At 39.3% G+C, this 25,911-nt stretch overlaps 1 protein-coding gene across 6 annotated transcripts in view; it reads right to left on the reverse strand.

Moving 5' to 3' along the window:
- rasal2 (RAS protein activator like 2) overlaps positions 1-25,911 on the reverse strand; it is a 76,957-nt gene that overhangs the window by 3,183 nt on the left and 47,863 nt on the right. For 3 of the 6 annotated variants that reach the window (XM_084411209.1, XM_084411207.1, XM_084411212.1), the window contains 14 exons: positions 22,251-22,360; positions 17,610-17,722; positions 12,193-12,346; positions 10,193-10,291; positions 9,524-10,078; positions 9,294-9,438; positions 9,012-9,156; positions 7,566-7,802; positions 6,049-6,250; positions 4,737-4,936; positions 3,159-4,107; positions 2,937-3,068; positions 2,645-2,847; positions 952-1,039 (listed from right to left, as the gene is read on the reverse strand). In XM_084411209.1, the coding sequence (XP_084267335.1) occupies positions 952-1,039; positions 2,645-2,847; positions 2,937-3,068; positions 3,159-4,107; positions 4,737-4,936; positions 6,049-6,250; positions 7,566-7,802; positions 9,012-9,156; positions 9,294-9,438; positions 9,524-10,078; positions 10,193-10,291; positions 12,193-12,346; positions 17,610-17,722; positions 22,251-22,360 (3,332 nt within the window). Of the gene's footprint in view, positions 1-951; positions 1,040-2,644; positions 2,848-2,936; positions 3,069-3,158; positions 4,108-4,736; positions 4,937-6,048; positions 6,251-7,565; positions 7,803-9,011; positions 9,157-9,293; positions 9,439-9,523; positions 10,079-10,192; positions 10,292-12,192; positions 12,347-17,609; positions 17,723-22,250; positions 22,361-25,136; positions 25,598-25,911 lie in introns of those variants that run through there. The other 3 variants (XM_084411210.1, XM_084411208.1, XM_084411211.1) reach the window with 2 other exon arrangements.

A 25,911-nucleotide genomic window follows, 5' to 3' on the forward strand; every position in this document is an offset into this window, starting at 1 on the left:
GGAGAATTTTGAAAGTGAAATGACAAAACAGACTACAACTAAAAAGTTAAAGTATGCAAACATATTCAAGTATATATTTTAAAGGTGAAGTGTGCAATTTTGCCACTAACGTTTTCGACAATCCCAAAATGGCCGAAATATATATTTTTTATGATTTCTCTCAAGTTCCTGATTAGAAATCCTACAAAACTGCTTTATGATCAACTGTTATTACAGCCACAAATGTCTTTTAAATGTAATATACTTTAAACGTTATTGCTTAAAGGGGCTGTCCACCCAAAAATGAAAATTCTCATTCTCATTATTATTATGTAACTTTAATAGGACGTTTTGCAAGCTAACTGTTAGCCTGGTAAGCTTAGCTTACACCCCATTTATTATATATATATTTTTTTATATATACACTTGCACATTATTGTTTGATCAGTCAAATAATGTTAAAAGCTCAAAACCCAGTGTTTACATTCTTCTGAAGTCAACCTACAAAATGGCTGCACTATAGTGGTCTCTACACATTACATTTGGATTGAATATCTTATACCATAGAAAACCGACACACTTCACCTTTAACCCTTGTTTTATTATATCATCCGAAGTGGAGGGAAACAAAATGGCTTAGAGGACTGAGTGTTGCACAGGTTCAGGCCAGGCATGGGTGTTGGATTGGGGTGCGCTTACACAGGCCTAGCAAAACTGTCTGCTTGTACTTGCCTGCTGGTATTACCTCAGTTCCATTAGCGACCTGGAATTCAGTAGGACACAGTAACAATGAGCCAGTCAGCAGCCTGCTTTAATACCATCTGAGGTTTAGCAGGGAGTTCAAAGCATACCACTGTGCAGCACACACAGGCCAGCACCTCACAACCAGACAATAGACTAAGATGATCTCCAAACTCACACTAAAGTTCCCTTACATTTATCATGCTGGTTAATATGGTCAATCTGCAGTACCTGTGCATCAATGATCTTCTGTTTGGCATCTATGACTGCCTGCATCTCCGCATGGTCTCTCTTCAGTTCTTCTTCCACGGCCATCAACCTATGAACCACAAATGACACAACACCCAGTCAGATTTCACATGGTTTTACCATTATAATTATATTTTTCCATTGTAGGTTTTTGGCAAGTTAGATAGTTTTGTTTAGATCAACGTCACAAATTAAAGGTCAAATGGAAAAAAATACTTAATCCTAAATTAACAACTTTATTCAGCAAGGCTAGACTAAATTGATCAGTTACAAGACATTTATAATGTTATAAAAGATTTACATTTCAAATAAATGCAGTTCGTTTGAAATTTCTATTCAAAGAATCCACAAAACCAACAAAAACAATTATCAACATTGATAATAATAATACATGTTTCTTGAGCACCAAATCAGCATATTCAAATAATTTTTGAAGGATCATGTGACACTGGAGACTGGAGTAATGCTGAAAATTCATCTTTGCCATCTTAGGAATAGAGTAGGGTCTCCAGTCCCCAGATTGAATGCTCAGATGGCTTAGATGACCTTTAAATGTTTAAAGTCGACATGAAATCAAAATTGACCCTATTTACTTTGTTATCGCATATTACTAGTCTTGTGGTGAACAATTAATCCGTGCAAGTTAATACACAGAATTTTTTTTTTGCCGTCGTAATCTTTAATCAAAATCTGAAAAGTTACTTCCGGTCTGGAATGGCGTTCCTTTTCTGATGACGTCAGTTTGACGGCTTGGGTTGAAAACGCTTAACCACTCCCCTCAAACCGTTAGTCTGCTATGAGCAGAGATGGAGGAGCGCTAAAGTAAAACCCGGCCCTCTGTTCAATATTCCATTTCACTTGGAAATACGTCACAACACTGGAGAAAAGTTGTTTGCAACTTCCGGTTCACAGGGACTTTAAAGGCCCACTGAAGTGCCTTGGAACGCGCAGCTTTGTATGTTGGGTTGACGTAATTTCCACTGAAACAGGATGCTAAGGAGGGACATATTGAATGTCTCCTCCCACTTTTCAAATAGCGAATAGCGTGTAGTTTACCTCACAGACAGCAAGTCGTACTTGACAGCACCATGGAAGCGAATTCAAGCGCTGATGATACGTTGGATTTAATAGTAGAGGTGTGAATAAATTCTAGCCATTTCATTCTTAACCAACATAGATAGAAACCCGAAATAAATCTCGAGCGTTTGAGCAACTGAACACACATCTCCAACCCATATTGCTCCGTGACGTGTCAACGGTCGCTTTGGCCAGGTGGTATTTATAGCATAGGGGGTGGGATGCTTTAGATTCTAGAAAGCATTTGATTTGACAGAAGATGTGATGAGAAGCTGAAGTCCGCGGTGATGCCATAAAAATCTATTTTAGCAGAAGTGAGAGACTGTAGGTTTTGATTGCTTATATCTCCTAAATGCGAATTTTGTCATTGTTTTGGAACACATCAGCTTATTCATAACCTTAAGGCTAACATATTCATACTAAAAGCTAAACATACAGATATCGGAGCATTTCACTTGATCATTACTAAACGTTTAGACTGTATTTTCAGGTTTGCAATTAAAAATGTAAGATTTCCACTCCTTAATAAATAATGTAATTTTAATATATTGTATTATATATATGTATTTTAATATTCTCTTCCTGTTCATTCACTCACCTGCAGATAATACTCTTCATCTGGCTGTCTTTCTCTTCCTGCTGTCTGCGCAGACGGTCCTCGCTGTCCTCCAATCGAGCCTTGTATTCTAAGAGCAGCTTCTGCATCTGCTGTTCCTGTGCCAGTAGCCGTCTCTCATACTCCTCTAGTCGCCGACTAGATGTCCGCAGGCGCTCCTTCAGCTTTGAGATTTCCTGTTCGTACTATAGAAGAAGAGTAAAACATCTTAAAACCTTCTACAGAGTGCATCCAATGCCTATTTGCAGGCATTTTTCTTTATCGCGTTTAGTACCTTCTCTACATGTTTGGAATCGTCTTTGCTCGTGCCTTCCTCTTCCTCATCTTCATACTGGCCGTTATTCAGGATCCATGCGGCAGTTCGCTCCACTGGAGACATGGTGACCGACTCTACGGGTGATTGGACCTTACGGACACAAGCAAGCACAAGCACAAAGCATTAGTTGGGCTCAAACATTTACAAAAAAAAGCAGACTCTTCTTTTTTCGGTCTTTACCTGTTTGTTGCCTCGCCCTCCTGGTACCGAGCTTTCTTTGGAGCATGTGGACTGCTGCCTGGATCTCTCACCGCTCTGCTGCATGGGTTCTGTGTTGACGCTGCCACTACTACGGAGGGAAGTACTGTGAGGGAGCGACCTTGGGGTTCGTGCCCCTGGGTTTACTGCCACCAGCCCCACTCCTCGACTCTGTTGCTCCACCTTCACGATATGCGCAGTACCCGCGCTGCTCTGCCTTGGTACAGCCACCACCTGGGCTCCCGAGTGCTGGTCTGCCAGGGGCGGGTGCCAGCGTGCAGTGGGAGGAGGTGTCTCCTGTCCCTGTATGCTTTTGCGGCTGAGTTCCTCCTCCACACTGCTGGTGGAGGGCATCCGGGCTCTAGGAGTGGCTCCCCGCACACCTGATGCGCTAGGGCTGGCGCTCCGAGAACTGCCTGTGCTCAGGTTCTCCGAGCTGGAGTCCGGCTGCAGGGACTGGACGGAGTGCGTGGACTGGGTTGAGTGTGTGGACTGTGCGTGCAGGTTGCTGAGGTGGTAAACAGGGTTTTGGAAAGACAACGGTTGCAGGCTGCGCTGCTGGCTGAGGGAGGGATGGATAGGTCGACGCACCTGCGGGGCACTCTGGGGCAAATTGTCCCTCAACTGTGGAACTTTCGGATGGACAGGGGGCTGGTGGAGGTGTGGAGGAGGGACAGGGCCGATGGAAGCTTGAGAGCCCACTCGGCCTAATCTAGGAGGGGCTTCGGGAACCGGATGCCCCTGTGCCAGGTAAGAGTCCTGCAAGTCCATTAAAGATACGCTGCGTCCGTTCGGGAGAGGGCTGTCTCGCTCCTCTTTGTCAGAGAAGCTCATGCTGTGTGTGGAGGACTGCTGACCCAATAAAGGATGCTTCCCTCGGACTAAGGCCTCCATGTGCTCCTGGACAGGAGATTTGATGCTCCTCATTTCACTGGGGAATGAGATATGCAAGAATGAATATATGAGAATAATTGTGCCATACTATTGCACATGATTTAATATTCAAATTTAGGCTCAACGGTTTCTGAGAGTTACGTGCGTCAATGTAACATACAGGTACAATACATTAGTTTGACATAGCATTGTGATCTTTCTTTGCCCTATACCCGTTGGCCTTCTCAGAGAAGTATACGTAAGCCATCTGTTATGAAGTCTTGATGAAACTGAAGTTGTGACAGATCTTTTCTTCTGTATTTTGATGTACGTCCGAGTAAAACGGATTATCAAACAAGATAAAATATAGGACAGGGACTTGGTTCAATTCATCGGTTGTTGATTGGACAAAAGCAGATCTGAATGCAAGCTTGCAGTCAATTGTAAGGGGCTGGGGTTTAAAGTCAATTTTAAATTGACTTAAAAAAAAAAAGGAAACGTGCATGGATGAAGAGTTCATAGTAAGGGTACATTTTCATTTCATGCCAACTTCAAAGTGATCTTTCAGCAAAGGATGTCTAAAGATATGTGAACCTCTATGATGCATTTTCCTTAAGTATGGCTTTAGAAGATCTGGAATGTAGCACAAGAGACATAGATATCAAAATAAAGAAAATTATGCCCTACCTGTCTGCTGGGTCTTCAAATATTCTCTGCAGTCCTGAGGACACACTTCCACTGATGTCATGAGCAGAGCTATGGTCCTGGAAGCGCCTGAGCTGCTGCTGGATGGGGGTGGGACTGGACAGCGAGCGGGTAATATCGCCAAGGATTCGCGGCAGGGGCCCCAGTTTGGCCACCGTCGCCTGCAGGAAGGAATTGTCACCCTGGGTTGGTGCGTTACCATGGTAACCACATTACGGACCACAGAGAGCAACCACATGGAGCCCGAGAGTTTGAGGGTGCAGATGGCAGATTGATGGGTTGGCAGGAGTTTTTTTTTTTTTTTTTGGTTGGTCGAGAGAGTAGGCACCATAATGCATTGGTGGTAGGACAGCGTTACCATGGAGACACAGTATGTCGGACAGGAAAGGGTGGAATGTATAGTGGCATGGGTAAACAGAGGAGAAAACAAAAGGGAAAAAGTCAAATTAGGGATAAATAAAAGGAAAACCAAACATGCTTCTACAAAAATGACAAAAGCCATTCCAAAAATAACAAACGAGGTAAAAATGGTCAAACGCAAGGCATGCATCAAACAACAACAGAAGGTTATGTCTGAGACGAGATAAAAGAAAGGTTGAGATGAATTAACTCATGACAGGAAACAAAAACATTGTGCAGGGAGGTTTTAATCGCAGACAAAACAAAACCATGCTCCAGACGCAACAGGTCAGCAAGAGTTAGGGGAAAGGCACATAGGAATGCTTGAACGCGCTGTGTCCAATGCCATTAGACAGACTGTTCCAGTTTAAACAGGGACACTAACCTCGAGGATAACCTAGACAATGAGTTAATGTAGTAATAATAACACTGCAAACAAGCACAAAGCTTTTTTTTTGGCCACACACAGCACTTTAACAGTACTGCATAGATAATATTTGAAATAAGCTACAACCTTACAACGTTTAGTGGGGATCAAGCGTTACTGACATAAAGCACACAGCTCAACACAAGACATTTGCGGCAATACCTCTGAGGTATGAAATGTGCTTCCTGATTTTGAGACGTGGGCACTCTTAATTAATAATTAAATGTGCACTCAGTAATTTTTTTTGTTTATGTCAAGTAATATTCTTTTCATTCATGTTGCATTTGTTTATGTGTAAGTACCATTCATTTCTATGTCTAAAATGAAGAAGAAATTACTGAGTGAAAAGGTTATGAACAAATAGAACCTCAGCTGTTGTAAATCTTTGTAAAATCAGACTTTAGCCTACAATAGATTTCATTGTTAGAGGTATTGTTGCAGTACAATGGTTTGGAGGGATTGCAGTACCTTGTCCAGCTGAGACACCACCTCCCATAGTAGTGAGTGAAGCACTGACAGCTCGCGGCCGAGGTCGATGTAGCCCTCAAAGCCAGGGGTGTTGGAGATCGTCTCAAGATTCGAGATCTCAAGCAGAAAACGGGTCATACCAGCCCACTCGTGCTCCAGGAATTCATTCATGAAGGCCATATACTCCTCTTTGTTCCCAAATCTGATGTAACAGAGAATAAGAAATGCATGAGAAATTCTAAAAGAGCTCTAAAGCAGACAGACACTTAAGTTTCACAATGACTGCATTTACATGCACAAGAATTCTACAAAATGAATACATAACATTAAATCAGAATTTGGCCATATTCTGAATATGCAAGTACCAGTTAACCTGATTGCTGTAACCAAAACCTGACTTAAGTTCCAATTTTCACATTAAAATTCACTCAAATTGCTATTTGAGATACACCGATAGAATTTTTTTTAACAAACTATTGGCCGATTCTAATATAGATATCACTTTTGTCATTAAAATAGATAGTGTTTTGATCATGTTTTAAATGAGCAAAGTTCAAAAAGCATGCATTTAGGTATACTAACTAGTTTATAGCTGTATCATCTTCATTGAACACTGACTGGATCCATAATATTCAATACATAAATACAACAGAACAAAGATACATATGAAATAAACATTGTGGTCACACTTTAGATTAGGGTCCAATTCTCGCTATTAACAAACTATTAACTACGACTCTTGCCTCTATAAACTCCTAATTACTGCTTATTAATAGTTAGTAAGGTAGTTGTTACGTTTAGGTATTGGGTAGGATTAAGGGATGTAGAATATGGTCATGCAGAGTAAGGCATTAATATGTGCTTTATAAGTACTAATAAACAGCCAATATCCTAGTAATATGCATGTTAATATGCAACTAGTTAATAGTGAGAATTGGACCCTAAACTAAAGTGTTACCAACAGTGCTTTTCAGGTAGGTCTAACAGCAGTTTTCAGGTACAGAAATTGAAAAGTAATCAAATGTAAGGTAACACTGCTGTATAAATTAAATATATTAATCCTTATTTAATTTACAAAAGTTATTTAGTCAAGAGCACTGAGCGATTTTTTTTTGTCTTTTGTTGTTTGATTAACATTAAAACACAGTAAGCAGCGCAGCAGGAATATCAGGCTGCTGTAACTTTAAGAGCAGCACGGATCCAATACACACGTGCGTTTTATTTCTCAACTGTTATGTTCACTTAAGACATAGCCGACTGTTTACTAGGATACCTGCCAATCCGTATTGACATTATACAACTTCAATGCCTTCACTTAATTAATTAAATCAAAACCATTAGGATCTGCCTTTTTTATACTATAGCTGATATGCCAATGGTTTTAAATTGATCAAATCGACGGCCCATACATCAGTGCATCTCTACTATTTTCAAATTCAAAACCTTAAAAATCTATTTAACATTTTGAATTTTATCTAGTAAACATCTGAATGAAAATCTAGTACTGTATGACATACTTGGCAAAGTTAGCGAGATTCTGGATGACTTTGGCGATGAGCGTGAGTGTTCGAGAGGTACGGTCGTCTGGGTATTCCTGCATGAGACTGAAGAGGGATGGGGACATGATGGCAGGGCACAGGAAACGCAGGAAGAGTGATGCACTAATCAGACGCTGACTGATGTCCTGTTTCCCTCGAGCATGACACTGCTGCTTCCATGATGCAAACACCTCCTTCAGTTCCCGGGGAAACACACTGACCAGAGCACAGTAGCAGGTTAGGATGGAATTAATGCAATTGCAAGCATGTGTACATGAACACACTATATACAAGGGCATTGTGAACTACATAATTATGCAGGCAAAAATCTTACATATTTAAAAGTTCAAAAGTTTGGGCTGGCAATATTTTATTTTATTTTTTTATGTTTTGAAAAACCGTGATACATTTTTTCAGGATTCTTTGATGAATAGAAAGTTCAAAAGAACTACATTTATTTCAAAGAAATCCTCCATAACATTATAAATGTCTTTACTTGTTACTTTTGATCAACTAAATGCATCCTTGCTGAATAAAAACTGGCTGACCCCAAATCAATAGTCTGGAAAAATAAATATATAAAGAATGCCACCAAGTTATTAAACTGATCTAATCTATGATCTATCTATAATGATCTAATCTTGATTTATTTATTTTCTATGACTTTTCCAGTTGCTTATGATTTCTGAAAAATAATTTGTAAAAAAAAATGATGTAGATTATACTTCACAAGTATTTTACTTCAAACATTTCAGCTGAGAATAACTGGGAACATTTCCCATTTAACGTTTTATTCATATCCAGACCTGGAAATATATATTTTACACACACACTACAGTTCAAATATTTTAGATCGGTAAGATTTGTTAATGTTTTTAAAAGAAGTCCTTATGCTCACCAAGGCTGCCTTTATTTGATCCAAAATACAGCAAACACAATAATACTGTGAAATATTTTTACAATTGAAAATATGCCTTATATATAAAAAATATATTTTAAAATGCAATTTATTCCTGTGTTGGCAAAGATGAATTTTCATCATCATTACTCCAGTCTTCAGTGTCATGTGATCCTTCAGAAATCATTCAAAATATTATCATTATTGAAAACAGTTTTTTTCAGGATTCTTAGATGTATAGAAAGTTCAACTGTATTTATCTGAAATAGAATTTTTTTATAAAACACTTTTGATAAAAGTATTAATTTATTTTATTTTTTAAATTCTTACTGACCCCAAACTTTTGAACAGTAGTGTATAATGTTACAAAAGAACATTTTAAATTATAAAATATTTCACAATATTACTGTTTTTGCTATATATTTTTTCTTTGTTTTTATTGTTATTGAATTTTCTGCTAGTGAAAAGTTTATGCTTTATACAAACTCAGTCTTGTTTGTTATATTCTGGAATTGAAAGAAAGTTACCAGTAAGAGTTGATGATCTTGCAGAAGGCCAGCTCACAGCACATCTTCAGGTTACTTTGGTGCTCTGGAAGCTCATTGCCAGAGCACTTTGATGGGTCTACTTCACAATTTTCATCTGACTCATACAGGGCTTTAATGAACTCTCCTACAAAGCAGAGCACAAACATACAGTAAAGGGTCTTAGATATACAAGCTTTAATTAGCAACCATTTTCCCAAAGGAAAGCAAGGCAAATAGCACAATCAACCTCCTTTAAAACACCAGGGTAATCCTTTAATTTACCTAGTGCATCATGTAGGTACTTCTGTCCCACCAATTTGAGGTATTCTTCAATGGCTTTGGTGGCTAGCGTGTTCTCTCTAAAGATCAGCACGTCATGGTCAGCGCAGCGATCCACCTCTGACATCACCAGATCCGTTAGGAAGTCCTAATACAGACAGTTTAGTCGACCTTCAGTCAAACAAGTGATTAAAGGATAATTTAAGTTAATGAGCACTTAACTGGCATCGTACCTTTGCCCGTCCTGTGCTCTGCAGTATGTGCACGAGCGCGCTGGCCATCTCCTCTTTGTTTTTCACGCTGATGACTGGCTCCAACACAGAGCATAACATGGTATAGTTATTGGTCACAAACTCCGCAAACTCCTTGTACTGCTCCATGGGCAGGATAGAGACCGTCTGGAAGCGAGATTTGATGCGGATGGAAGGGCCTCCACCTTTGGCTTTGCTGGTGGTGGGGGTGCTGATCGGATACCATTTCTCCACAAACTGCCTTCCAATCACTCCCTGCACGGGGATGTTCACCAGACCCACGTAGTTGTTTTTGTCCTTTTTCTTCTTCTTATCCACATCACGGTAGATGTGTACAGTGATGCTCTTCATGGCTGGAAGGCCGGAGAACTCAAAGTGTTCCCCCCAGAACAGGCAGTCGGAGCGGGTTTTGCTGGTGGTGCGGGCGTATAGCATGTCATCCAGACACAGCTCACAGAAATACTTCTTTTTCGGTGGCAGGTCTTTGGCCTCGATGATCCACAGGCGGAGGACGTTTTCCGCCCGCCGGCAGTTGTCCTGGTGATGGAAAGACACTGATTGAATCACAGCAGCTCATTTTAGATATAAATCAAGCATGCATGGTTTTGTCTTGATTAAAAATGACAAAAAAACAAAGCATCTGATGGTCACCTTATTAGGTTGCACAGTTCTCTTGAGGTTCTCCATCCATTTGTCCCGTTCAGCAGCAGAGGAGCAACTGAAGCACTTACTTCCACCTGAGTACGCCACCTACATGAGGAGGGGGAGAAATTCAGAAATTCATTCATAAAGTAAATCATTCATCCAATGTGTTATAAAGAACTGAACTGCATCCACTATAGCTCTGTGGTTGCACCAAGGTACAGTTTGATTTCATTTACATTAATTAATTTAGCAGATGCTTTGTGCTAAAAGTGACTTACAAAAGATCAATGCAACACTGTTACATATTCGTATACCATGGTATGTTAAACAGGGTTCACAAAATGTAAATGCATTAAAAGTTTGGGGTGAATGAGATAAAAATAAAAAAATAAAAAAATAAATAAAAATAAACTTTTATTAAAGGTGGGATCAGTAGTTTTTGAAAAACACTTTTGAAAACTGTGTTGGACCGAGTACCAACACACACTTCTAACCAATCAGCAGTAAGGAACGTATCTACTAATGATGGGGAGGAGAGAGCGCTCAGTGCACATACCCAGACATTAGCCGAACGACTACAGAAAGAGATGGCAGATAAAAAAAGCAAAAGAGGAAAATGTCTGCAGAACATAAAATTAAAAAAAAAAGGCTTACGATCAGGCAACAGGTAGGACCCGTGTTAATATCGGAGAAGCTTTCCAGCACTCGAGGGAACTCAAGGAGTGGGAAGGCCTAACATCGGACGCTGAGGTTGCTTTATTTCTTCTCGATAGGTGAGTAGCATTGTTTAGCTTTGTTTCACAGAACTAATATATGCTGGCCATTTCTTGAATATGCTTGTGTGTCATCTTTGCTTGTTTGTGATCTTATTGTAGTTCGCTTCAACTATGAAAACATTCATTTCCACACCAAATAAGTCTGGAGCGTCTAAACCTCCTCCACTGTCTGTTTCAAGCGTCGGCTCCCAAAGTGTGTCTGAAAAGCAAGATAACATACTCCTAATATATGTTTGTTTCCTTTGGTTCCTCATTTAGTGATTAATATAACCCCCTAATCTGGTTATAGTTGTAATATATCCGTTACTATGACTGTCGTGCTCGTGCTATTGAGTTGATCATGATAACTTTGTGTTTTTGGGATGGGCGTTGAGCGTCGTCTTCCACGTGAAACGGAGCTGAACCACTGATGCGTTAAAACACACATTACTACCAAAAAATCATTCGACGTGGATTACCATAGTAACACATTGCTTTCACTTATTGATGACATCATCCCCTCGGCCGGCAGTTACAGCCGATTCCGCCATAGTCGCTGCCTGGGTCACAGTCGCGTACGTAAGTGTGGGGCGGAGATATCAAATTAGGGGTGAGATCCTTTTGGGGTAGGGGCATGTTTGTTTTGCCGATTTCAAATATCAACATTGGCCAAAAGTGTTTTTCAGAAACTACTGATCCCACCTTTAATGAATGCATTAAAAGTGACAGTAAAGGCACTGATAATGTTACAAAAGATTTCTATTGCAATAAAAAAAAAAAAACTTTCTATTCATCAAAGAATCCCCAAATAATGTATCATGAATTCCACAAAAATATTAAACAGCACAAATGTTTTCAACACTGATAATGATAAGAAATGTTTCTTGAGCACAAAATCATCAGAATGATTTCTGATGGATTATGTGACACTGAAACCTTAAGAAATGTCTGCTGAAAATTCATATTTGCCATTGCAGGAATAAATTACATTTTTAAATATATTAATAGAAAACTGTTATTTTTGTATTAATATTATATTTAATAATATATCAATATTAATATTAATATATAAAATAATATAATATAATATAAACTGTATTTTTGATTAAATTAATGCAGCCTTGGTGAGCAAATGGTTCTTTTTTTCTTTGCTTTTTTTTTTTTATGTACCAACCCAAATCATCTGAACGGTAGTGTTCATATAAATGTCAATGTGATCATGGGAATAATGCTAAGAGGCAAAGTTTGTACCTCAAAGCAGAAGTCTTGTCCTAGAATGCTGCTGTGTAAAGGTTTGATGTAGACATCCTCCTCCATACTCAGATCCAAAGCTTCAACAGCACTGCCTGGGCTCAGCAAAGATTCATGGGAACTGGACTCCTTCAATTTGGGCAGGCCTCGTGACCTAGAACAGCAAACAGAAACCTTAACTTAGTTACTCAAGATTCAGCCAGATCACTTAGTAATAATTGCATCCTCTCTTCCGATTCTGATATTTCAGTCTCCTTCCTCACTGGCTACACAGTGTCCTCAGCCACAGAAGATTTGAGATGCAAACAAGAACCATGACAAATGGTTTCTGCTCAGAAAGATTCATTATAATTTCATATGAACTTAGGGTTGAGGTCATGTTTAATAATAATAAATAAATAAAAATAATAAAAAAGATTTTACAGAGTATGGCCACAGGGAGGCAGCCAAACGTAAGAGTCAGAGTTTAAGCGATAAAACCAATAATTTCATTATGTGTATACACAAAATAATAAATTTCTACTTCTTTACTGTAATTAAAGCAATATTTATTATATAATCTCTGACACACAATAAACAACTTCCAGAATTTCACTGCTTCCAGAAAGAAAGTTTATACCTACGAAAAACAACTAAAGATCCACTTGAAGGAGTATCCCAAGAGCATATCAGGATATTATCGCACTCCTAAAAAGAAACGCCGCGTTTTCACTTCATTCTCTGGTGTAGCTGTAGAGCTACTTCCCCGTAGCTCAGGTGAGGTTAAAGAGGACGACAGAAATCTGATGTGACAAACAAGAAAGAGGGCTGGCCAATGCAAAGTCCCCATGAGAATGTTTCCATGGGGACCGCCCTATGAGGAACTGAGGAGCGAGGAATGAGTTGACTACACAAACATCTTAAACACTTCCACACACACCTCACACCTGCACTACCGCCACACTTGCACAACATCCACACCTAGACATTACTCACATGGTTGGTTTGTGTTTAATGAGGATTCAGTCATTAGATGAGACCAGAGGAGAAAAAAAACAATCATGTCTTTCATGCTCATCGAAGCTGCATTTGTTCGATCAAAAATGTAGCAAAAACATTAATATTGTGAAAAATCATAATTTAAAAAATATTTTTTTTAAATGTAATTTATTGCTGTGATGGCAAAGCTAATTTTTCATCAGCCGTGACTCCAGTCTTCAGTGTCACATGATCCTTCAGAAATCATTCTAATATGCTGATTTGGTGCTCAAGTGACATTTGTGTTGCGAAATATTTTGTGGAAACCATGATACACTTTTTTTTTTGGTTCTGTCCCGAAGAATATAGATTAGATCAATTACTGATTTTATCTTTCAAGATAAGCAATCATCTGTTAGCTTTTTGTTTTAAAGTTTACAGCTGCTATAAAGTTGAACCCAATGACACAGCACATACGATCAGACAGTTGGTCACACAACACGGACTATCCTGGCGTAAGTGGCCCGTAAATCTCCTGGCATCAGTTTCTCTCATTATGAGAAATCGTGGTGATGCCTGCTGACATAAAAAACAGATTACCACAATGATCTGGCTCAAATCCCAACAGCACTCAAACACAAGGCCCATCTTTTCCCCCAAAACATCCATTATGTGTCCATCATGTTATCCGATATTTTCCCTGAGTTGTGATATGCCAGTCGGAATGAAAATTAATTAAATTATACAGCTCAGATATTGAGGAATAATACATAAAGACAACACATCTTCTCTGTGATCGTACAACACGAAAAAAATAAAAAAAAACGCAGCACAACTAGTGTAGTTCGATTTATGAACAAACAAATCTCATGACATGATGAGTCAGTTTTTTTTTAAAAATAAAACTGTTCAAATTATCATTCTGATTTAGTCTAATTAATCTTTCACCAGATGAACTCACTGAATCTGTAAGCATATATACTGTTCTGACTCACTTACCAAACCTTCTGAATCTGACTTTCAGCATTTACTGCTTGTGGCTTGTCAGACTGAATGCAATTGCATATGACAATGTGAAGTTAAAGATATCTGTCAATCTATCCATCTCCTCCATCCATCCAGTATCTCCTTCCGTCTCCATTTACAGAGGTGTGGTACATTGAATCGGACAGCTGATGCAGAAACAGCAGGGTGACTCCTGATGGAGGGCTCACTTCCAGCTCTCGATACGTTTCACCTGCGCTGACTCGGACAGCTAAGCAGATCAGTGCACAGTCAGCCCGTATCCGGACACAGCTCTCCCACATTATCCCGGAAATCTGATCAGTCCACCAGGACTGCGGTGCCACATTCAAGCTCTTTACAGTCAAAGCTTCCAAGTCTACTTTGAATACAAGACTAGTATTTTCATTCAGACCACATAGTGAGAGGTGATTCTGCTACAGCAAAGGTCGATTACTTCAAAGCCTCTAATGTGCTATTTACATTTTCCTTTCAGCTACAAGTTTAAATGTTTTCCCATAGCCAGCCATTCAGTGAAGCTAAGAAAGCAGAAAACTCTGGCCTTATCTGAAGAGAGGTTTAGTTAGCTGGATGCTCTTGGCACGCTCATAATACATGTGGCAACCAATTAAGTTTGAATTCATTTTCTTTGGCTTTCTTTTGGCTTTTCAGTACATCTAACAAAACATTTTGTAGCCCGAAATGCAAACGAACAAACAAGCAAACAAAAATCCCCACATGAAATCTGATGTTTCAAATCTCATTCAAATGAACAGTAAAAATATATGTATTTTTTCACATAAAAATGGTAACAAGAAGCTGCGGTAAACACCTTTAATTGGTTAGCTGTAGGTGTAGATTATAAATGGTTTAACATCACATTAATTTCACTGTAAAATGCTGCCAAATTTATACAAACTCAAAGCAAAAACTCTAAATTGTCATAATTTATAGGTGAAAACAAACTTTTATCATATAGCGAATTATATAGCTATATAGTGTAGTCAATAGTAAATGAGTCAGCAGGTTTGGACAATATAGGCATGAATGCGTTAAACGTTGCTGTTGTCTACTCTAAAGCGCATTATGAATTCACCACCGTAGCGAGATGTCATGCAAAACTCTATCCTCTCTTTTTCCACTGACAGCTACTCTCAGTTGTTGTGGAAGAAAGTTTCTTGACACTGTCCTGACAACTAAATAATTACTTAAGCAACTGATGCAGACACACCAGACTGAACAAACAAATCATATTTCAAATTTCAGTGAGGACAGTGAGTTAAATTGATAATATTTCAAAAATATAATAATATTTTTTTTCCGAGTCCGACTGGTAACCCAAAGGTTGCTGGTTTGATTCCAGTACCGGCAGGAAATGACAGAGGTGCCTTTGAGCAATCCCTCCCTGGGCGCCACAGCATAATGGCTGCCTACTGCTCTGGGTGTGTATCACGTTTTGCAGTGTGTGTATGTTCACTGTGCATGTACTCTGCATGTACTCATGTACTCTGCTCCTAATGTGTGTGCACTAACTTGGATGGGAGGAGAAATTCCACTTTTTATTGTATTTTTGATCAATTAAATGAATGTCTTGGGGAGCATAAGAAACTAATTTCAAAAGCATTTAAGAATCTTACCGACTCCAAACAAAATCAAACGGTAATGTATATAAATTAAAATGATTTAATTTTTAGGTGAACTATCCCTTTAAACACACACACACACACACACACACACACACACACACACACACACACACACACACACACACACACACACGCTCATAAGTGCATGTGAATGCACTGACAGATGACCGTTGAGAGTTCAGCTGTAATTCATCTCAATCAACATCTCAGTCACATGCAGTTCCTCTGTCTTAGCTAGTAGCTACAGGGACACACACACACACACACACACACACACACACACACACACACACACACACACACACACACACACACTCATGCACCACAACACTCACACGCACGCTCCTTCCAAGCATTACTTTATGAGCAAGTGCTCCTCACAAACAGATGCACTCAATCCACAAGGAGCAGTGTGAGAAATCATCTTGATTACAATTGCACCTCCTCCTCATCTGTAGTCTTTCCACAGCAGCTGTGGCCATTAGAGTATACAGAGAGAGCAGATACACCAGCAGCAACATCACAGCCAGAGCCCACAGTCTCCTACCTGTTTCCAAGTAACTGCCACAAACAAAAAGGATGGGCAAGAAACACAACTTCTGGTTCGTCACCACAGGTAACCAGCCCTAATTCAACCCTCAGGCCTGTGACACACTGACTGCGTAGTAATAAAGCAAAAGTGACTTTGCCTAATGCTATTAACAGCCCTGCTTATCCATTAATCCTCCAGCTGAAGTAAGATTTACAGCACTTACACACCCGACCGCAGCACAGCGAGGAAGTACATCACAAGTAAATCTGACAAATCAAATGACAGAAAACAAAGAGGCACTGTCCATGTGATTTAACGTCTTATGGGTGGACAGTGTGTTGGACCAAAGAGGTCTATAATACCTAGAGAGACATTCATTTCAGTGGCCGCTGAAAACAAAAAGGGTACTTTTGAATGGCAGTCAATGAAGAAAGATGTTTTGGGTCTATTTTACAAAACAAAAAAATGTCATTTAATGAGAACGCATGGGAACTTTTCAAGGATCATTGGAGAAAGATTTTTTGGGGTCTATTTTATAAAATAAAGATTTAATTTAATCAGAAAGGAACAAAGGAGGAAGATTATTTTTGGTCTTTTTTCAGCAGCATGCAGGAGCTGTCCACCTGCTCACAAAATAAAAAGTTCTGTTAGAACATTTGAATGGGGATCAATGGCGAACTGGACTACGCTAACCAGCCAAACCATGAGTCAGACAGCCAGTGGGGCAGTAAAAAAGCTAACACTAAGTGCAGTCAAAAGATTTTTAAGATCATGCCAAGCATAAATTCAGTCAAGCGTATCCAAACTTTTGACTGGTAGAGCAAGAGCAGTTTAAATCGTAGCTTTGACGCATTAGCTTCATTTGGGACGAACCGCCAGAACGGTTCTGCCAGAGAGCTGTCAGACTGCCTGAAAGGTTTAAAATTTCTTTTAAAACAGATCTCATGTTATGCCAGGTCCCAGCACAGCATATTTTCCAAACCAGCTGTTCTCTATTAGAGACATGCATGAATTTAAAAGCTGTAAGCCAGCACCATTTTTTCAATAGGTCCTCATAATTAAAGGAAAGGGAGAAAAATAAATGTATATCACTTTATTACCTACAAAAGGTCAGATCCATTCAAATATCTCTATTCAGCTTTGATTTTTTTATCTCACAGATAACCACATCTGTCTCTTAAAATTCAGGGCAGAGACAAAAAAGACTGAAGGAAACTGAATGAGGTTCAGTCAAAGTTCACTCTGAATACATTTGAGAAACAAACCAGCGTAAACTGTACCTGTCATTTTCTGTTGGTCGTAGTGACGGGAGTCTAAAACTTGTGTTGCGGTCCAGCTTCGTCTGACTCTTCGTCCTCTTGATGGATCCTTTCAGTCGTTTACTTAAAAAGCCCTGTGAAGCAGAAGAGCAGAGAAAGTCAGATGTGTCCCTTTAAGAAACTCAAGTTCTTCAGTCGCTGAATGACGGCTGAGTGTACGGCTTTGCCCTGCATGACTCAAGCTTGCTCAAGAGTAAGCGTCTGTACATTCAACTTTAAAGTCATGATCAATTATACATGTAGACCACCCTGAGAACATATGACAGAGACAATGGCACCATCACAAAAAAGCAGATGGCAACATCAGTGAAGACTTCTTTGACCTTTCAAAAGCAGGTTTGTACTTTACAGGAGAGGCAGCTGAAGTAAAATCCAACAGAACATTTCAGCAGACATATCAGTCTATCTTGGCGGTCAAAATGCACTTGCACAGACTAATAATAAAGGGCGGCCAAGGCCGGCTGAATAGTTTACCGTCTGCATGTGGCACAGACAGTGCTTGCTCAGAGTCTTGGAGGAAAACAAAATATTAATAAGTAACCAAGTCAGAGAGTTCAAACGGTCACCTGCGGATATATATGCGAGTAATATTTGGTTCTGGGTCAGAATGAGCTGTTCTTACAAGGCTCTTTAGTTTCAGCAAAACAAGAAGGAACAGAAAAAAAAACTCAGCATGGGCTTATTCATTCATGTCCAGTTATTAACCATCCATGTTACCAGCTCATTTTAGTCAGTAGGAGGGGCAACATAAATCAATATTACAAACAAAAATTATAATAATATTTTGTTTTAACTCTGAAATCAGACTGAATGCACATTCCAGAATCTCGACGGAAGTAATAAGTCATCCGGGTACTTTTCGCCTACTGTTTTTCTAATACTATGTATCCGGACATACTACTGTTTTTCACAGACTATATAGTAGAGAAGTATTCAATTTTGCAGCAAATCTATCTTAAATGACAATGATTTGACTATGTCTATTAAACTTCAAATAAAGATTGTAACAATTACATCAGTGATTGTAACAAAATGTGTTTGTCATTGAATCATTCATTCAAAAATACTGATTCATCCAGTAATGAAACACGTGAAGTCTTTATAAGTGAGTCATTAGCCCCTTAAGGGGAAGGTCACACAGAACGGTATTTTGCTCTTTAAAACACGAGACTCATAATAGTTGCTATAGTATTGGTCTAAAATTTCTTTTAAAACTGATCTCATGTTATGCCAGGTCCCAGCACAGCATATTTTCTAACCAGCTGTTGCATGAATTTAAAAGAAGATGGCTTGTTATATAAGCCAGCACCATTTTTCAGGAGTTGCTCATAATTAAAAGGAAAGTGAGAAGAGTAAACATACCGGTAATTTACTCGTCATGTTACAACTTCTCACACTGGTAAATTTCCAGAACCGATTTACTGGTATTTTTTTAAAAGGTCCTGTTCACACATGATATCTTAACGGTAATTTACCAGAAAAGACTGTATGTGTGAAAGGGGCTATTGAAACAATTCAAACTGATACATTTTTATTTTATTTTTTTTAACAAATAATTCAAATTAATTAAATATTATTTTTAAATAGACTGCAGCAATTAACATTTTGTTAGAACCTCTAGTAAAGTACATGCTATTGTATTTAGTTGTCTAATCTGAAACGTGGGAAAATTGTGATGTCTATAAAAAATAAAAAAAACATGGCCTAACACTGTTTACATAGAATTTTATATTCTAAAGAAAAGAGGAAGGAGGAGAAAATAAGGAAGTAAAAAAATCAAGAGTATTCTGTAGTAATTAACCCACAGAGGGTTAGGTGAGCGGCTATAAGTTAAAATCATAAGATTACAATGACACTGACTGTCTAAAAAGAAATAGGGCAGGGAAAGTAAGATCTGTCCTGTTCAGATAAGTGCCAGACTATAAGTAGGAGCGCGTTTGGCAAGTAAAAGGGCCATTAGCAGTGATGAGATAGAAAGTATGTGATAAATTAGTCACTACTCATCAGAGGGATGATTTGAGAAAGCTTTAAGTCTGAAAGGTGAAATAGAGAGAGGGTGAAAGATAGAAGACAGAGCGATGAAGCACTGTGAGACAGTAATGTGGAGGGAGTCACTGGGTAAAGAAAAGAACAAAATGTCTGTCAATTTCCCCCTTGGAAGTATGTGGACACCTAAACACCACAAAATTAAAAAAAAACATTCAATCTTAAAATCATTGACATTAATAGGGAGTCAGTCTTTCCTAACAGTGTTTACTCCTCTGGGAATTATGTGACGACTGCTGATGTATCTTAACATACAAGCTACTATACTATATACTGACAGGCTTCAAGCAGTCTTCAGATAATTAATATATTATTATATGCTGCCTTAACAGAGCCCATTAGTCCCAATGCACCTGTCAATCAATGCTTCTATATATTTCTTACAGAAAATGACTTGAGCTGTAATGGGACACATCCAACATCTAAGTCTTTTATCTCAGTGCACCAAATCAGTTTATTTGTCTAGGAATTTTGTGACAGGGAGACCAATATGCACGATTAATCACTTATAAAATGACACGCAAAAATGCTGTGGATATAAATATCTTCCATGTCCCACTTCCTGCCTGGTTAAAAATATCATCAAACAATTTCTAATGCATCTCCGAGGCACAGACTATTTCAAGAATGTGCCTTTGTTACAATATACGTATCGGAGAAAGCATTTGTTCATTGTTAATACATTGCAGTACTGAAAAACTTGCACAAAAACTGAACATGCAAACTTTATACATATTTATACATATATCATTCTGTCCTTAATGCATAAGAACTGGCCTGGAATAAGGAAGACCATTAGTGGCTGGAGATAAACGGAGGACGACGACATTTCACTAATCAGGGGCTCAAGAGGGTAATTAAAGTGGGGCATTTATCCCAAGCAGGAATTCTGGTCTATTTCTACATTAGTGCAGTGTGACATGTAACCAGCCTCTTGTAAGAGACAATGATTAATGGTGGGGACTAACTAACAGTAGAGACACCAATATGAAACAATACAAAAATGTAATTTACTTATTTAATTTGACTTCCTTTCTTCAGTGGAGCATAAACGATTGTTTGAAAAAGTGTTTTTGTGTCCATTTAATAACAGTCTAAAAGGCCCTTTCACACTGAGTGTGAAGAGATAAGCGAATTGTCGACCAACTGAGCTTTCACACCGAATGCAATATTGATTGCCTTCAGCTAATTCACGCCTGCACGATAGGTGGCGCTGACAGAGAATACATTTTTCCTCATATATGTTTCTCGTAGGTTTTCCCCATTTGGCTTTAATTTCGTCTGCTGCACAACATACAACAGCAAATTAAGATAAATAAATGTTGCTACTGTACAGAAACTATCATCGAGCCCGTGTAATAACTTCCGACTGCGATCTAAAGCGGATTTTGATGAAATAATGGGCAGATGTGTGTTAGTCCCTATTTGTAGTGTTTTAAAGAGATCGTCTTAAAGTTCTCAAGTTTCCTCAAATTCCACTGCTTCAGTGAACTGTCCTGCTTAGCATTTCTCATATAAGCATTTCTCAATCTTTATTGTTATAAAAATACCCCGAACAAGGAAATGAACACAACGTAATCATTCAGAAGGGCAAGAGTTCTGATCACATAATATGATTGACAGCTCTAGAGCGAATGAGCTCTCGGGACTCATAACAGAGATGGACGGAAGAAAACAGCGCTCTATACGCCATTTCAAGCTCTTCAGATCACATAATTCAGTGGAAAATTTGTACAAATTATAATCTGTATAAAGAACAGACACCAATGATAACATCAACATCCATTCTCTTCTCTGAGCGTCATCACGACATACATTCGCATTGCTTAATCTCGCTCAGTGTGAAAGGCCCTTAAATGTACGTTGAGATGACGCCTTTGAATCGAAACAATAGTTCCCTATAGAGCTTTTCTCAACGAGCGCAATCAATCGCAGCGTGACAAAGCAAAACAAATTATACTTCAATTTTTTTTTCCATCGCCCCGCGATGAAACAAGCCGTCCAATTAGATTTGAGCTTGTGCCCGAGCCGGTACAGTTGCACAAAGGTGTGAGAGTGGTAGCGCTGCTTTGAAAAGCTGTGTAAACAGAAGAAAAGAATTCCGAAAGAAGGAAGAGAATGGCCAGTATAGATTTATTATCTGTACTGGCCATTCTCTTCCTTCTTTCGGAATTTTTATCGTGCGAGCTTGTATGGTTTGATAGCAGTTGAATGAATGATAGCGCAGCCAATGGATGACTGAAAAAAAAACCGATGCTGCGTTAAATGCGTTCAATATTTTGAACGCGTTTAACTGGAAAAACGTATTGCATGCGTTAACATATTAATTTTGTTAAGACATTAACTAATGTTAACAAATGAGACCTTTTTGTAGAGTGTTACCAAAATGATGATAATACACTTAAAAATTACTGGAAATCCTGAGGCCTAAAAAAATGAAATAATGTCTGAAGGACACAGAGTGCTGGCACTGCAGACTGAGAGAAGTGAAGAGGTCAATGAGATGTGATGATGAGCTGGTGCAATGCTAATATGAGTTTTGCTGAATGAACTCACAGGCACTTTGAAGGGTGACGAATTGGGGCCATCCATGGAAATGTTCTTCTCCGAGCTGCCCAGCCCCGATATGCTCCTCCGCCTGGGAGAGCGCTCCGCAGACGCTTCCGCTGTGAGAGAAGAGAGGAAAGGAAGGATTAGACCACAGCAAATATTCAAAGAGACTGGGTGGTTGTTTTTAAACGTTTTAATATGCACAATAATGATCAGAGAAGTATGAAGAGTAGGAGAGCTGTTACAGAGGGAGTAGCCCACTGTGGATCACTTCCAGGAGGGAGTTTGACGTTAGTGATAAACTACTGATACTGCAGGCAGAGGAATCATTATAAGTGGAATCAACATTTGTACATTACACTACTACTGTGGATGCACTAATTTAGAAATGATGGCTGACACAAAATCAATAATTATTGTACAAAGTTATAGCTAAGATCTATATTATGAATACTTTTACCACGGATTAGGGCATTCTGATTGGCTGATATGTTCCAATAGGTACACAATTGTTTCCTATAACTGCATAGCTATTAAATAGTTTTAGGTTTGTTGCCTGAACTGATTGCATGCAACAGTCCACATTCTTTCTACATTTTTAAGATACATAGGCCTGTACATACACACACACACACACACACACACACACACACACACACACACGCGCGCGCGCGTTTGGAGTCAATAAATCGATACAAAAGATTTCCATTTCAAATAAATGCTGTTATTTTAACTTTTGCGCATTTACATTTTTTTTTCTTGAGCACCAAATCAGCAGACTGGAGTAATAGCTGCTGAAAATTCTGCTTTACCATCACAGGAATAATATATATATTTTTTTTAATTAAAATAGCAAACAGTTATTTCAAATGTTAATAATGTCACAGTATTACGTATTTTACTGTATTTTTGATCAAATAAATGTAGCCTTGGTGAGCAGAAGAAAACATCTTACAGACAAAACGTATACATATATTAAGGGTCACTAATTATTGCTTTGCAAAGATAGGTGTGCCTTCCTGTGCCCCCCACTTTTCAAACTGTCTCTACACCCCTGACTGATCCTGACCAATCTTAAATGGAGTCTGGGGTCTGATGAAGTCACCGGTCCTCTGTAAATCTATCTCTCCCCTAATGATGCCCAGCGGGTCCCTAACAAAGAGCTTGCTTGCGCCTGGCTAAAGTGCCAGTCAGACAGGTGTAAAAGAGTGATTTAACACAAAGCTTTCACTAAGTCCTCTTAATAAAGCAGTCATCCATCCACTCATAAACGCCCACTCTACCTGCCGCCACCAGACGTCCAGATGGATGCCCTGTGCTCTCACATATATTAGTCATTTTCCTTTCATATCCAAGTTTATTTTTAATTTCCTCAGACCGATTTATTCTGCATTTGCAGGGAGCCCGCAGTCAATGTGTGTCAAGGATGGAGCAGGACGTAACCTACATCCGCACAGCCTCCCAGAGATCCACCCCTCGGGCCGTCCGCCTCACTGAAGTGTAGATCACCCCATAATGAGTTAATTCACCCTGAGAAATAAAAACCCAGTCCATCAAGTAGGAATAGCCAGCCGCAGAACTTCCGCCTCTCAGCGTCTGCACTGAATCAAAAAACACTGTTGAAATTGACCCAGAGGCCTTTTGGCCAAGACGCTGGTTCTGGTTTCAGCTTGCAGGCCTCAGTGGATCCATACAATACAGATTGTGCCTGGTCTGTTGGAGAGCTGCCCACTGCTGCTCAAGATCAAACCCTCCACTCACAATAAAGAGCTTAAAGAGATAGTTCGCCCCAAAATTCCAAACCCGTATGACTTCATTTTTTATGTGGGATACAAAAGATATTTAGAAAGAAAAAAGGGGCCCAAAAACTAAAACTGCATCCCTTTTGACTTTCAATGAATGGTCAAAATAACACTTTTCAATACTTTTTTTTTTTATGTTCCACTGAAGCGATAATGTCATCCAGGTTTGGAACAATACGAGGGTGAGTAAATTATGCAACATTTTATTTGTTGGCTGAACTATTGCTTTAATATCTTGGAATACACATACACTCACCCAACCTCTCATCAAATGAACAGGACGTAATGTCTCTTAAACTACACATCAGTCACACTCGCATTTGGCTGATATCCAGAGAGCCATTGATTAACGGCTAAATTTAGCAGTTCAACCTGTTTTGCAGCCCAGGAGTGGTCCAATCAAATTCTGTGCAGTCCGTCCGACTTTTTGATATTTAAAGATTAAGAAAATGTTTCATACAGCATCTCAAATTGCTCAGCTGCCCTTAAGAAAAAAGTGTGCATGCCATTAAATTTGTATTAAAACATATGAGATCAGAACACTGCTTCACAAAAACAGCAACTTCTCATGTCTTCTCCTTTGCAGCCAGAGCTGGGTTTTGAAGACTGCCTATTGTATTAAAAAGCTCCTCGGATTGAACTCTTACGTACATCTCTCACACTCTCCGTGAAGTTGCTGCTTGCATTAGAGCTCTGCAGTGCCGAACTTGACAAATCGCAGCAATCCCTATGACTAAGCACAGTTGTACTTATATAATCTTGGCACTAGCAACACCAAGATCATAGGTTCAAATCCCAGGTAATGCACACAGTGATAAAACATACATTTTGAATGCACTTTATGTCACTTTGGATAAAAGCAAGATGCATGAACGTGAGTAAATGCAAATCAAAATCAGCAAAACATCACCTCGCTTCGCCTCTAAACTTATCAAACAGGAAATGACTTGTAACAGCATATTCAACCCAACTTCAATCATTATGGATTTTTTAATGACCCTCCAGTCTGAGAGCAGGACGATAACTTAATCTTATAAAAGTTAATCTAATAACACGCAGATGAGAAAGAGGAAGAGAGAGAGCAAGATACCTCTATCACAGCTGTTGCCCATCACCTGCTGAATAAATGGAGCTGGTCACCATTGGATTGGCTGGAGAGTGACCATCACCCTCATCCAATGAGCTTGAGCGCCTTCCCTTTAATTGTCCATCACTCTGAGAGAGATTCCGCCGCACTGATAAACTGCAGCCTCTTCATTGTCCTGCTGTGGCTCACTGCCACATCGTACCTTCTTCCTCTCTCTCTCTCTCTCCGTACCAGCACTCCAGCGCTCTCCCTCAAAGACTGAAACGTCCTCTGCTAAACCTCTCTCTCCCGTCTTAGTCCATCCTCTTCTCTCTATCCGTTTCTCTGGGCAGCAATCCTAGTTCTCACTTTATCAGCCTCTTCCCTTTCTCTTTTTTGGCAGACCAGCGGAAAAGATTTTACCGCATTTACTCAATCAATCGTTGTAACCTCACTCCTCTGTTCCTCTCAGCAGAACTGCAAGCACTTCCCATCCCTCTCTCTCTCTCTCTCTCTCTCTCATTTGCTTGTTCCCCCCCTCCTCGGCGCATCTGGCTCCGTCTGCCTGCTGCAGCCTTGCACATTAGGAAAAACGAAGAGGCGCTCTTTGCCTCGAGACTTTTGTTTTCATACTTCATGTGGGACACTGCTCTGGAGGCTTGTGCTGTGCCTGTGAATGCATGTCATTGGTATGAGTTGCGTTTTAGAGGTCATTAAGGATTGGAGAAGTAAAATAATAGATAAGGAACACAAGCATGTGTCAGATTACACAGGTCAAAGAATGTTAGAGCTATTAGCT

This window comes from Rutilus rutilus (assembly GCF_951802725.1).
Source record: "Rutilus rutilus genome assembly, chromosome: 6".
Lineage (NCBI taxonomy): Eukaryota > Metazoa > Chordata > Actinopteri > Cypriniformes > Leuciscidae > Rutilus > Rutilus rutilus.